Source organism: Argopecten irradians, chromosome 10 (assembly GCF_041381155.1).
Source record: "Argopecten irradians isolate NY chromosome 10, Ai_NY, whole genome shotgun sequence".
Lineage (NCBI taxonomy): Eukaryota > Metazoa > Mollusca > Bivalvia > Pectinida > Pectinidae > Argopecten > Argopecten irradians.
In genome coordinates this window covers 28,289,671-28,305,182 of record NC_091143.1, presented here as the reverse complement: position 1 = coordinate 28,305,182, position 15,512 = coordinate 28,289,671, and the positions used below count along the sequence as shown (strand labels likewise).

General features: G+C 33.2%; 1 protein-coding gene across 2 annotated transcripts in view; it reads left to right on the top strand.

Moving 5' to 3' along the window:
• Window positions 1–302: 302 nt before the first annotated feature.
• LOC138333555 (CST complex subunit CTC1-like) overlaps window positions 303–15,512 on the top strand; it is a 28,690-nt gene continuing 13,480 nt past the window's right edge. Inside the window, exons 1-16 of one of the 2 annotated variants that reach the window (XM_069282007.1) lie at window positions 303–320; window positions 488–679; window positions 2,106–2,338; window positions 2,733–2,823; window positions 3,095–3,182; window positions 3,670–3,793; window positions 3,983–4,048; window positions 4,647–4,707; window positions 5,102–5,188; window positions 5,900–5,992; window positions 6,654–6,758; window positions 8,629–8,690; window positions 8,975–9,074; window positions 9,840–9,920; window positions 10,543–10,667; window positions 15,377–15,503. In XM_069282007.1, the coding sequence (XP_069138108.1) occupies window positions 563–679; window positions 2,106–2,338; window positions 2,733–2,823; window positions 3,095–3,182; window positions 3,670–3,793; window positions 3,983–4,048; window positions 4,647–4,707; window positions 5,102–5,188; window positions 5,900–5,992; window positions 6,654–6,758; window positions 8,629–8,690; window positions 8,975–9,074; window positions 9,840–9,920; window positions 10,543–10,667; window positions 15,377–15,503 (1,560 nt within the window). In that variant the 5' untranslated portion in view covers window positions 303–320; window positions 488–562. Of the gene's footprint in view, window positions 680–2,105; window positions 2,339–2,732; window positions 2,824–3,094; window positions 3,183–3,669; window positions 3,794–3,982; window positions 4,049–4,646; window positions 4,708–5,101; window positions 5,189–5,899; window positions 5,993–6,653; window positions 6,759–8,628; window positions 8,691–8,974; window positions 9,075–9,839; window positions 9,921–10,542; window positions 10,668–15,376; window positions 15,504–15,512 lie in introns of both variants that reach the window. The other variant, XM_069282008.1, reaches the window with a different exon arrangement.

The following is a 15,512-nucleotide window of genomic DNA, read 5'->3' as shown; positions in this document are numbered from 1 at the left end:
ACATCAATTCGCATTTACTTTTTTAGGAAAATATATAGATATCATCAGATGAACAAATAAACTAAAATGTTACTCGGTCAAAACATCATAGTAGTAAAATAGCGTATGCACACAGTCACAGTCATATGAGTTTACGACACAGGTAGTGCGTACAATGTAATACATTACAACTAAGCTTATTTATTCTTAAAGCATGTGTGATTTTCATAACACAATCAATATTGCCTGACTATTTTTTTTATTTTGAAATTAAATTGTTTTTAATTTTCGTAACACGTTGTCGTAATCGTAAATTCAAAATGGCGGGAGATTTATAAAGTGTAAACATGCGGAGATCAAAACAAAATATGAAATATGATCGGGAAAGGGACCGTCGATATTTCTGTGTACAACACATTCTGGAATTTTGAAACGTTATATGAAAAGTCGATAACAAAAACAAACGATTTTACTTGGTAATTAATTGTATAGATATATTCTTTTGTAGTAGTTCTGAGCCTACGTCCGTCCAAACCCAGATTCTGTCTCCATCATTCATAAACTGACTCAAATGTAGTTTGGTATGGTACTATGGACAGCGATGAAGGATGGATGTATGGATAACTTACATATTGACATAGCATATGGAGACTTTGTGGAGAAAGCCAAATTTTGTGGCTTCATACCAACAAAACACAACGTAATTTTCTGTTTACAATGTTATTCAATTTGCTGATTTTATCATACATTCAGAAACAACAGTTTGTACATGTATGTAATATATGATATCTTTGATAATCAGTGCACATGTACGATGTAATCCTGTACTGTATATATGATAATAGGTTTCTACATTTAATATGCACATATAAATATAATGAATGTTCTGATTTTATTTATATAATTGGTGTCATAAACCAGAGATTTAGATAGATAATTTTTGTATCATCTAATATTATCTTATAATGTAAAAAAAATAATCTCTAACATAGCAAAATTATACCCCCTTGTATTGAACTGTTAAGGAGAAGAAAAAACTAGAAAAAACTAGACACAGTACAGGGTATTGGGTATACATTTGTAAATAGTAAAAATGGTGGAGTTGCCAAATCTCTCTAACATACATGTATATGTTTCTATTCTGAGTAATGGGTATTGGAAATCGAAATATAGAAAATAAGTTAAATGGAAACAATTAATACAACTTTATGTAATGTTCTGTTGAATAGAAACCAAAAACTTAAAAACTTGAAATAATTAATTAGAGAGATATGAAAACACCAACATCATATACAGTATATACTTGCCAACTTTTTGAAATTCCCATTGGGGTAATTTCACATTTTTAAACTTTTAACCTCAAGAAAGTCTACTTGGTAACCCCCTATGAAGAAATTAAATGTTGGATTTTGCATATTTTGACCAGTTGTTTCTGATGGTATAGTCAGATTTTTGACCTTTTGAATATTAAAGAATTTTGACTTGCTAAAATGGGAGTTAAAAATCGTGAGTCTCCCTCAAAAATGTGGAGGGTTGGCAAGTATGCAACATTTTTAATGTCATACCTGTATATATGCTGAAGAGTTTTTGTAGAAGAACATAGGAGAACTTTGAATTTTAATTAAAATCAGTAATTATCAAATGTTATGTGAATTTATTTCTAAATTGGTATTAAAATATCATTAACACATCATAATGAAAAAAATAACATACTATTATTATAAACTTATAATTAATGTCTTTACACAAAGTAATTAATTTTGCATAATGTATTATAAGGTATGCTTAAATAAAAGTTGTCTTTGCATATTACAGTGTTAACCACTATAATAAGTATGCAATAAGTATATGAACATTTCGGTTGCAAACATATGATGTCAAAATCAATTAACACATATACGTCCTACTAACAACAAGGGCAGATAACTCTGTAATATACTACTGCCAAGGTATGTTTCTGACAAGCAAAACATCATGTAAACTTTTTATTGTTATAACTTTTAATAGTATAATCAACATGTTGTTATTCTTTTTCACCATTCATTTAATGTACAATTCAACCTTATAATCTTTTTAACACCATGCACTGACTAGTAAATTGTAAATATTGTATGGTACATTTTCAGGAATGGCTAGAAAGTGTGTACAGAATATGGAGAGGTTCAGAGTTGAATGTCGAGTATGTACTAAGGACGACTGTGGATAGCTGTCCTGATGTCGATGCCCTCACTCTGTGCCTGGGAGTGGATGTGGCTTGGTGTATAAATCAGAACACAGCATTCCACAGCGAGCTCTGCACACCTGTTCCAGCCACTTCTGTGACAGGAATCATTTCAGGGAATACTTTGATACACAAAAGGTTTGCTTTGTCAATGATAAAAAAGCATGATAAAGTTTCAAATTTGTCAACATTGATATCCCATTCATAAATTAATTATTCTCTCACACTAAAATTCTGTATCTTTTAAATGAAGCTTTCGGTATCTATCATTTATGAATTGGTTAATATCATATGTTTGACATGCATTAGTTAGTGTGTAACTTACATTGGATATCTGGCTAACATATTTAATAGTATGTAATTTACGTAAGTGTAGGTGTTTTAAAATTTCTCATATGAGGTCATATTCACAAACAAATGACCATATGGCATTACAATAATAAATAAAAACTTTCTCAAGTTTAATGTCCATTATTAAAACCTCATGGTCTTTATTCAGAACTTGCATATCATTTGGTTTGGAATTTAACAGATGCATTTTAGTTGGACGTGTAACAGCAGCCCAGTCGGACCACCCAGGGCAGTTGGTGATCTCCGACTCTACAGGTTCTATTCCAGTTGAGGTAAAAATTACTGGGGTTTGATATTAAGATATAGGTAAAGCATATTTATGACTATCCCCTTAAGCTCCTCACCCATTTTCCATGCCACTAGCCTTTAACAAATCTTTGTTGACTGAAAACTGAAAATATAAATTGGCATAACGTTTCCTTACTTTTGTTGCTTACTTTGCACAACACTTTGGTGAAAGGTCTTACAGACCCCTTTATTTTTTTCTTGTTTCTTAAATGTAAGCTCCCTAGATGTTAAGTATGCTATTCATTCTCTTACCAGGTGAAGAATTGTGACTGTGCAGAGGTACTGCCGTTGTTACATCAATGGGCAGTATTCCCTTCCTGGAACCTCGTCATCACACACAGAGGTACAACAGCTTAAGTAATTCAATGGGCAAAAGAAATTTTGGTGATGTAACACTTTTATTTGGGAATTGGAGGTGAGAGAATGAGGCTGTGGTGGCAGAGTAGTTAAAGTATTCCAACTAGTTCACTTGAGCACAGCAGTGTGTCATGTACCAAAATAAGGTCATTGTGACCTCTATTTTGACTTTTGACTCGATGTTACACCGAATAAAAGAGCAACTTCATACTTTATCTTGTAAACATCTTGTTACTAGAACATCATATTTTAATCGTGCGCTCTTCTAGATGAGGTTGTATGTTGTGCAATAAAGGAGGGTCACTGTTACCTAATTATTTTTTATGAAGAAAACTCTTATCTTTGTTCTACAGTATCCCAAAATACAAACTCATTTATATAAACTAACTTGTGGCTTTTTTTATTGTATTGGTTTTTTTTTTTTTTTTTTTTGTCTTGAAAACTAAATTTTACCTCTTGTGTTCTAATTACAGGTAAATCTTACCTAGAACTGTGTGTGAAGCCGGAAGTGATAAATCCTAACTCCTGTCATCGTCTACGGTGTAAACCACTTACGGTTGTTACAACTGAAACTGCATCAATACTGCTTCTGCACAAGTCAGTATGATAGGAACAAAAACTGGAATTATCTGGTTTCTCCATCTGATCATTTCTCATTAGTGAAAATTTTAAAATGATAATGAGTAATTAAAGAAAATTGTGAACAGAGTTATGTTTCTTTGAAATGAATTTTTAATTGACATCAAAGGGAAAGATGAATTACCTTGATTTGTTTTGTCTCCATAGGGACACCTTGGCCCCAGGATGTGTGAATATAGTTGCCACTGTTGAAGCTGTTGGTGAAATCCACAGGTTAAGATTTTTGAAGTCATACATGTGGTTCATTTTTCAGACTTGGATAAATATAAATTAATCTTGTTATCTCAAAATGGTTTAATTAAAAAAATGCTACATTCAGTCTACAGTAAAATATGGGTATAACTAACCTCTGGGTACATATGAAATTATTACGTTATATGTATAGTTTGTTATATATATAATTAATACTATAAAAATCTTACAGAAACTTTGACTTGGAATGAAAATTATTAGGCTACAACCAATATACAAGTTTTACTGTATTTCTCGCAATGAGTCAAGATCAAATATGAAAACTAATTGATTTTTTTTATTTATTCTAACTTCCAATATGTAATTGTTATTACTTACGTTTTAGTATTTCAAACATAATTTTGAATATACTGGTACATGTATTTTCAAAATGTTTTTGTAACTACATAGATTTATCCCTTTAATTTAAATGAGAAATGAAGACAAAATTTAAAAAAAAAAACGAATTGCTGCAACTAAGAATTGAACCCCTAGATATTTTATAAACTAGAGTTATTTGTTGAAAACAGTAGTGCAAGCTGTCTTAATTATTTCACATTGATAACTTTTTTCTCAACAGAGTTAAAACTGACCTGCTGTTCTGTATACGTCTTCAGCAAAGAGTGAACATCATTGTCAAGGTAATTAATTATTCAATCTGACGGATTTAAAACTGACAGTCTTTATTAGTGTGAGGACTTTTATGATTGAAATTATTTTCGTCGCTAATTATTTTACGATTGGTCACTATAGGTTTCAGTTGGGACCATATTAAAACACCCAGTTGTTGGCCGCATTGTACAAGGGGTCGTTATGTCAGGGTGTGTTATATTGTACAAGTGGTCACTATGAAAGGTTTAACTGTAGTGTTAATCATGTCAGCATTTCTCGTCCTGTCCGAATTTAATATGAAGACATGGGAATTTATATCTTAATACAGGCATTTCTAATGTGTCACAAATTTTTAAATTTCAAGTTAGGATATGTACATGTACTCTGATGTTAACAGTCAATCAGCTTCACTTTTTCACTCAGAAACCAGAGTATCTACACTGGCAGAAGTTCCTTATACCCGGAGAGGAAATGATTTTCACTGACATGAGACCTACAACACTAAAGAAGGTATTGATTAACTTAAATAAACCTACGGTAAAGAAGTTACCAAGGTACTGTAATATCTGTCTATAAAGACCACCAAAGAGAAAACTTGAGGCTTGCCGAGGGTTGACTGCCAAAATCTTTCACAAGGGTTGAGATATCCTTGTCCACTTGACATACCCATGTTTGATTCTTTTTCTCCCATACTTATTTTTTTTAAATATGAAATTCCCATTGCTTTTCAGATTTTTCATCACGTCATGATCACAGGAACGTCGTTATGCATCAAAATTGATGACATTATCGACAATGCATGCCGTGGCTATGCCACATGTATTGATGACGTCACGTTATTGTCTAGCGCGTGTGAGCTGTCTTACACCCTACTGTGTAAGACAGATATCTTTTCCCTAGCAACCACGGGATATCCCTGTGAAGTATGGGAGAAAAAATAGTCTTTATAATATAACCAAGTGGTCCATATGCATATGAATAGGTGTGTTGAAATTGGCCATTTGAGTGGTCTTATTACTCACTCTTTAAGAAGGCGTCGGCCTACAATAACTAACTTTGGACATATTAACCTAATTTTGATTATGAATTATACTGCAATGCTGATTTAAGGAAGGTAAATGTTAGTGTTTGTTTTATCAAGACAACTGCTGTCAGATATAGACATAACAAATTTTGATTGATGATATTCTATAAAATTCAGCTAAAACCCTTTATTCCTAGGGAGCAGGGTCCAGTGTAAAAGTGTTTGTTCCCTGGAAAGACAGTCAGCTCCTCAGCCCTTCATCAGTAGACTACACACATGTGTCACTTCAGGTAACAGCTATTCTGTCTTTGCACATGACAGAGTTATCTCTCTTTAAGGTAGGTATTCATTGTGACATCGTCATTTTGTGAGCCAAACTCACATTATTTTCTCTGAAAACTATGATGTGACGCTTGCAAACACTTGACGTCACAATCAAGGACAGATAACTCTGTAATATACAAATACAGAGTGAGTTATTTCATGGTACTTAATATTCTACTAGAAATATTGTAGATATGTTCCCTTTGATTTGTTCTGCATCTTCTAATGACTTGGAAGGGAAACGGTTTAAAGTTGAAATGCAATACTCAATCATAAGGTCACTGTGACCTTGACATCAAAGTCCAAAGAAGTTTTTTTCTCTGAAATTTTTTGTCCTAGCCAAAATTTAAGAATGGTTAAAGATATGGTTTGTAAAACTTATAGGATGATTGTATTGCCAAATATCAATTTATGGTAGGTATACACTGCGACATTGACATTACAGCTCAAAGTTCAAACAAGCAGTAACAGTAATTTCTTGACACATTTAAACTTTTGAAAATAGGATAATAAGTCTGAAGGGTTCCTGCATTTACATTCGGCATTGGATTATTTTTCCATTAAGAAGAAAGCTCATTTCAAATTTATAGAGAGAGATTACAAGGTGTTGATATTAATGTTGAGTAGGAATGGCTGGGGGAGGAAGGTAAGGAAACAGACAACCATGATGGACTGACACTAGAGGAGATAGAGGAGGAGGAAGAGGACAATCGAGATATGGCATCTTATCAGGTATAGTAGTGGACACATTGTAGGTTGTGTTTGAGTTAACACTTTCACCCCTGAAATTTAATAATGGACTGGTCTAATCTTTGATTTAGAAGAGTCTAAATGTGTCTTCATGGATTAATGACTTAAATAACATGAACCATTTTTCAGAACAAAATAATCTTGTGCTTTCATTTTGCAATTTACCATCATTTAAGTTAGATAATTGTGCCTTTGATAGAAACAATTTCTTTTTTAGGTCACCTGATCATAGGTCATGGTGATCTATTGCGATAGTCTTTTTGTCCTTCGTCGTCCGTTAACATTTGCTTGTGAGCGCGATAACTTGAGTAAATATAAACCAAGCTTAATAAAACTTTGTATGTAGATTAACATTGGAAAGATCTCGGACGAGTTCGAAAATCAGCGTGGTTTGACTGTAATTTATGGAGTTATTACCCTTTACACTATTAATTATTATTGGACCATGTGAACACGCTAACTTGACTAAATATAAACCAATCTTAATGAAACTTTGCATGTAGATTAACATTGTATTAATATTAATTATTTGACCTTGTGAATGTGATAACATAAGTTAATATAAATCAAGCTTAATGAAACTTTGTATGTACACTAACATTAGAAAGATCTCGGACAAGTTCGAAAATCTGCATCATTCAACTGTAATTTAAGAAGTTATTGTTCTTTGCTCTAATAATTATTATTAGACATTGTGAACACAATAACTTGATTAAATATAAAGTGAGCTTAATGAAACTTTGTATGTACACTAAAATTGGAAAGATCTTTGATGACTTAGAAAATCAGTGTGGTTCGATAGTAATTTATGGAGTTATCGCCCTTTGCTCTTACTTATAATTATTGTTGGACATTGTGAACGTGATAACTTGAGTAATTATAAACCAATCTTAATGAAACTTTGTATGTAGACTAACATTGGAAAGATCTCGGGCAAGTTTTAAAATCAGCTTGATTCAATTGCAATGTGCAGAGTTATTGCCCTTTGCAATAACAATGCTTGAACCTTGTGAACATGATAACTTGAGTAAATATGAACCAATTGAGCTTAATGAAAACTTTGTATGTAGACTAACATTTGAAATATCTCGGACTATTTCGAAAATAAGGTTGATTAAACATTAATTTAAGAAGTTATTGCCCTTTGCACAGATAATTATGATTGGACTTTATGAATATGACAATTTGAGTAAATATGCAACCAGCTTAATTTAAACTTTACAGGTAGACTAACATTAGAAAGATCTCGGACAAGTTCAAAAGTCAGGTAGACTAACATTAGAAAGATCTCACTTGGTTCAGCTCCAACTTAATAACAGAGTTATTTGCCCTGTGCGATAATAATTATTGAACCTTGTGAACACGATACTGTTAGTTGGCTAGTAAATGACATAGCTAATTTTCATCAGATATCAGGTGACTGTTAAGGCCCATGGGCTTCTTGTTGTTTTAATTATTTTAAAACCAAAATTTACCGTCAAATGAATATGGATGGTTGTAGTTTACCCCAATATGATAATTTCTGTGTTAACTGTTTACTACTGTAGTTATTTTGTTTTTAATCTGAACTTTTATTTCTGTGTAGGGAGTTGTGACTTCAGATGAATTAGTCTACTTTGGAATATACATACTAGATTACAAAGTTGGGTATGTAAAGATTTATTTGCATGACATTGAAAAGTTATTTGCATTTATCTATTGTTTCTGTAAAATTAAATCTGTCTGATAATTAAAGGTGAGGCGGGTTAGGGAGGATCAACAAAATACAAAATCAAACAAAAAACAAAAACAAGAAAGATGTAGTAAAATTAATATAAACTTTAGACTTCTAAGAACTTTTATTTCTGTGTAGGGAGTTGTGACTTCAGATGAATTAGTCTACCTTGGAATATACATACTAGATTACAAAGTTGGGTATGTAAAGATTTATTTGCATGACATTGAAAAGCTATTTGCATTTATCTATTGTTTCTGTAAAATTAAATCTGTCTGATAATTAAAGGTGAGGCGGGTTTTGGAGGATCAACAAAATACAAAATTAACAAAAAACAAAAACAAGAAAGATGTAGTAAAATTAATATAAACTTTAGACTTCTAAGAATATATGTTGTTTTTACAGTCCTTAATTTACTTTCTAATCTTAGCTGTTTTATTCCTAAACGTCAGATATACAAGTGTACCTTGGTATTCTTTTCCAGGCTGTGTGTTAGCTGTGTGCCTGCTGTACACAAATTCCAGTCTCTTAGGGTGGGGTCAAAGGTCATTATTTACAATGCTCACATCAGCCGTTCTAAACAGGTATTGAAAACTTCACAATATTTTGCAGTATAAGCAAGGTATCTAATTATATCAATGCAGTTTGTGACGTTAATTGTTTTCCCTGCTAGTAATTTGGACTAGTAAACCCCCAAATTTTACTAGTCCGACAATTTAATCACTAGTCCTAATCAAATATTTTGCTTCAGCACTGGCCATGATCAGTTCAGGATTTTGGACCCAAATTACAAACTCAAATTCTCACAAATGATGCATCCGGACTAAAATAATTGTATACATTATAATGCACTCAAAATGTGTTGCAAATTGCAGTTTACTACTATAATTGTAGTATAGTATAGTATTTTAGTATTTTAATCTGGTGGGGAGCCACTAGTCCAATCGGAATAGTTAATTATATTTGGCACTAGTCCGACTGTAAAATCACTAGTCATGGGCATCGGACTAGTGGTTAAAGTCGCAGACCGTCAAGGTTTGACATAAAATCAAATTTAAATACAGACATCAGGAAAAGGCATGGGTGTATAAATGATATTGGGTTAACATATTGCATGATTGGAAGTTTGGCCACATTTCCATTGTGGATGGAGTTTGGGTGTAATTTGCCGCTTTTGATGTTGATTGGTAAAAATGAAATAGACAATAGTATTGTGCACATTGGAAAAAATTACACTCAAGTGAATAAGTTAGTCTACACATAATTAGTGTATCCAGTAAAATTTCTAATAGTACTTTAAAAAAATGGAAATGAAATGAATTGTTTCAGTTATTTGAGTTTGCTTACAGTTTCCCCAGACTAGAATCTTGTGTTGTACAAGTAGTTGTGTCAAAACTGTAGAGTTCTCCAGTCTTGAAAATAAACCTAAGGTAAGAACTGTTGTACTCACGCTGATACTGTTGATATTTTGGAAGTCAATGATAAAGATTTTATAATATCTTAATTGAAGATATATAAAGTGAATACAATGTTCTTACAAACTCGGTTTATGCTACTGAAACAATAATTCATTAAGAATGAAATACAATAAAGCGAGCTAAGAATGAAATACAATAAAGTAAAGTAACTTTTGTAAGAATTTATATCTCTTCTAGACCTATGGGTCATGTCAGCTTTGTGGCTAAGATGTTCCAATATTTTATAATTAGCCCTTCACCTCTTCTTTCGAGTTTGAATCTTACATGGAACAGTTAGTTGCATTGGTACTGACTGTAAGCTGATGATTCGTCTCCAGGTTTTCTTTTATTCTTCCTCTTCCTTAACTTTGCATGCTCTTAAGTGACGGTGACTGTTAACAGAACTTTATACAAATAAACATCAAGACCTAGTTTAAGTGTTTTGATATTATTATCATAACTTTAGGCCTTGCAAGTCTAGCCTAAGTTTAAGATTCAGTGTAATTTCAACAAATCACGATAAATAGTGTGACTGTTGGAATCAGATTATTAGTATATTACAGACATCTTTTTTATGCCATTTCTATACCTGTAGAATGTGAGCCTTCCAGTGGGATTACAACAGAGCCTGAAGAAATATTGTGTAACTCAAGCACTCCTGGATACTTTCATCAACTATGCCTGGTGCCTCAACAGGAAATTTGCCAGAAACTTTCATCGGTATGTCTGCTACACTTTTTTCATCTTGTTTTAAGTGAATTACTTTTACTATTTGCAATCATATCCATAGGAATATTATATTGTCAATGTTCTTAAACGTTGATCAGATATAAAGAGAAATATGATTAGTATTCTGTCATAATAATTAATTAAACAGGTTTTGTAGAAAATTGGCCTACTGTTGAGAGAATAAATTTCGCAGGGTATTTTTTTTTTTTTTTTTTTTTTTTTTGCTTTACTCACATTTTCATTGAAATTTAAATTCTTAACACCAGCAAAATATTTGGAAAATCACTGATGTATTACAGATATAACTATAGTATGTAAATTGTGTCTAGTGAAGTAGGTATGACATTGTACATATTAACCTGCTTTAACGACTGCCTGTCTATAACGACTGCCTGTCTATAATGATCGGATTTTAGACTCCATATGTTTTTACTATATAATGGCACTGTGCATAACGACCACCTGTTTAATGTGGCTAACAAGTGGTTATTTTAGCCCCGTCAAAGTTGTCTAACGACCTGTTGCTGATATTTACTTTTCGAGTACCGAGTACATTGTGTGTGTAGTAGCATTCCTTTGACTTACTTCCACCATGTATTGACAATACATGCGTACCATGCATGCATCAAAGAAAACTAAAATCTAATCTCCATGAATATGTCTGTTAAGGATCCTGCAAATTCACAGTGCTATACAGTATATTTAATTACTGTTGAAAACTTGAGATGCATGATTTAACTCCTGGCTATGACAGTTGAGAAACAGACTGGTCTACACTGTTAATGTTTGTCCATGGGCATGATGTAACTAGGTTACAACTGTTTAGTTTTGATAGGTTAAAGATGCTCCACCGCCGACAGAGCATAAATGGTATTCTTCATTTGAACAATAATTAGTGTTTAATCATGTATATATATGTCTAATTAACACAAAAAATTATATAAAATAATTTCTTTTGCCTTTGGTGCATGCGCAATCAATACTTCATTCCATATAGGATATAGTGCCACGGATTTTTTTCGGGATGCAAATAATTATTTTTTATATTTTTAACTTGAAGTATAATTAGAACTTCAAACTTTTCAATGGTGGTATTGGTGTAAAGTAAGTAACTTTTGTAACTGAAGAAAAATATCAAATCGTCTCCTCCTGTTTTTGATAGTGAAAAAAACACCATTTGTCAGCGGTGGAGCATCTTTAAATATTCTTCTTTGTTTGATTATTTGTTTAACAGGCTAAAGATTTATTACATTATTTGTTTGACGATTATAACATTGTGTATTTGATGGTATATTTGTTACTTTGTTTATTTTATGGTAGATTTAGATTTGTTACATGGTGTTTCAGTGAACTCCCTAATATAATCGAGACCACCTTTGAACATTGCTGTAGTTCAGACCGTAACAGGGTAGGGAGACTGTATATGCAGGAGTTCCTCTCCAGGACACATAGATGTGGTATAATGCAGAATCAGGTAAGGTTTCACATGACAAGCATAGCAAGTGCCAAGTCTTAGTTCTGGTATTATGTCTGTTTTATCAATATGATTATTGGAAGATACTACCACATTAAAAGGTTTATGATTGATTTTAATTGATTATTCTAATGGAGGATGCATCTAAAAGGTAGCAATGTTTATGAAAAGATCAAATTATAGAGTTTCAGACATTCTAGACTCTATAAAGTGACATCTTCCTGTAGTCCAAATTTTTTCAAAGGATACACTCTGCTTTAAATTTTACCAGCTTTTCTACAATATGGCTTACTCTACAATTCAGTGTTATGAAGTGTTAACTAGATGTACGTATGTATGGGAAGATTAGTTAGTCTTATTAATATTATTTTATGTACCGGTAATAGGATGGAAATGACACTTATTCTGATGTACCAGATATGGACAACTTCACACAGGAGATGAGGTGCTTAACAACAGGGGCAGACACTTTGTCATCAGACAGCAGTGACACCGACTGGGGATTTCATCACCTACATCAGGGGAGGCCACTCAAGGTAATTTGACTAGACAAAGGTGCTTAGTAACAGGGCAGACAACTTATCATCAGACAAGGTACACGTACTGGGGACTTAAACTTACATAAGGGGACACTCCAGGTCACTCGAGGTTATTATAAAAACATGCTTAGCAACAGGGGCAGACAACTTGTCAACAGACAGTGACACCATACAGGGTTAATCTACTGGAATTTCATCACCTAAGTTGGGCACTCCATGCTGTACTATTTTCCTATTGGTAGAGGCTGCCTCATATACTCAATGATTAACAAACAGTCTGTTCATCAACTATCTTATTGCCTGACCAAAGTCACTGTAACTCAGCACAGGATTGGGAAGGAAATGTAATCTTTAAAAATATAGGCCTTGGGTTCATCATTAGCCTCAATGTATCATAAAAATAATTTGTTTTTGATAAATCAATTAAATATAGATAAAATTTGTCATAAAGTACATTGTTTAGAGATTTTTTTTAGTATTGAACTGAAAAGTTTTTTCTTGATTTTATTCAAGCTTTTAGTTGGAATCCTAGACCTTTCATCAAAGAATGGACGAGTCCAGCTGTGGGACGATACTGGATCTGTAGACTGTGTCATCACCATGACAACAAGTGAAGGTCATACCTGTACACAAATCTGCAGTTGTGATGACCTTGACCCTGGTTCGAACTTTCGATGCCCGTTTATACATCCTTGTTGTGTGGGTGCTGTAGTAGCTGTTACAGACTTCACTGTGATTCGGGAACAGTTTTCTTGTTTGAACAGTTCCTTAAGTAAAATGAAACTCACAGATTCGAGTCGGAGTCAAAGTGATGTATGTTATGTTGTGTTTTCTTTGTTAGATGTTGTGCTGATGTATAAACCTTTGATAGATAAGATTCCGCTGGAGCTGATTCCCCACAAGAAAGGTAAAGTAGATCATGGTGATGGTGGGCAGTCGACAGTCAAGGGGAGACAATATATACTGATAACACATAGAGAAACATTGATAGTAGAGCGATGGATCCACAGTGATTCACGGAACAGGATGGCAGTTCAGGGTCACATTCTACCCTTCACAGATGAGGAATCCATAAACTGGGATGCAATACAGAAGATTTTAGAAGATCAACATTCTCAGTCAAACAACAAACAGAATGAACACCTGAATGCCACTCCACACCAATCCACTAATCCAGAATCAAAAGACACTTTTTCACCAGCTGTGATATTTTTGTTCCAAAACGATGCTGTGCAGTGGTGTAACACACCATATTACCGGGAGGAGTGTATAGAATTTTATCACCTACAGAGAAGCTTTGTCCACCAGGGGCTGGATCATGGCACCTAAAGAAAGCTATAGCAAAGGCTGGAGGAAGAAGGGTACACGAGGTCCCGCCCAATGCACAGCTCTTCCAGGGTTTTCCCAAAATAATATAATTTGATAGCAATCAGTATCTATTCATAGTAGTTATTTTACCTGGACATCAGAAAAATTGGTAGTAAAGAATATTTATTTGTTAAATGATAGTTCCTACACCCCTAATAAATTTCGCAGGGTATTTTTTTTTTTTTTTTTTTTTTTTGCTTTACTCACCTATTCATTGAAATTTAAATTTCAACACCAGCAAAATGATTTGGAAAATCACAATGTATTACAGATATAACTATAGTATGTAAATTGTGTCTAGTGAAGTAGGTATGACATTGTACATATTAACCTGCTTTAACGACTGCCTGTCTATAACGACTGCCTGTCTATAATGATCGGATTTTAGACTCCATATGTTTTTACTATATAATGGCACTGTGCATAACGACCACCTGTTTAATGTGGCTAACAAGTGGTTATTTTAGCCCCGTCAAAGTTGTCTAACGACCTGTTGCTGATATTTACTTTTCGAGTACCGAGTACATTGTGTGTGTAGTAGCGTCCCTTTGACTTACTTCCACCATGTATTGACAATACATGCGTACCATGCATGCATCAAAGAAAACTAAAATCTAATCTCCATGAATATGTCTGTTAAGGATCCTGCAAATTCACAGTGCTATACAGTATATTTAATTACTGTTGAAAACTTGAGATGCATGATTTAACTCCTGGCTATGACAGTTGAGAAACAGACTGGTCTACACTGTTAATGTTTGTCCATGGGCATGATGTAACTAGGTTACAACTGTTTAGTTTTGATAGGTTAAAGATGCTCCACCGCCGACAGAGCATAAATGGTATTCTTCATTTGAACAATAATTAGTGTTTAATCATGTATATATATGTCTAATTAACACAAAAAATTATATAAAATAATTTCTTTTGCCTTTGGTGCATGCGCAATCAATACTTCATTCCATATAGGATATAGTGCCACGGATTTTTTTCGGGATGCAAATAATTATTTTTTATATTTTTAACTTGAAGTATAATTAGAACTTCAAACTTTTCAATGGTGGTATTGGTGTAAAGTAAGTAACTTTTGTAACTGAAGAAAAATATCAAATCGTCTCCTCCTGTTTTTGATAGTGAAAAAAAACACCATTTGTCAGCGGTGGAGCATCTTTAAATATTCTTCTTTGTTTGATTATTTGTTTAACAGGCTAAAGATTTATTACATTATTTGTTTGACGATTATAACATTGTGTATTTGATGGTATATTTGTTACTTTGTTTGTTTATGGTAGATTTAGATTTGTTACATGGTGTTTCAGTGAACTCCCTAGTATAATCGAGACCACCTTTGAACATTGCTGTAGTTCAGACCATAACAGGGTAGGGAGACTGTATATGCAGGAGTTCCTCTCCAAGACACACAGATGTGGTATAATGCAGAATCAGGTAAGGTTT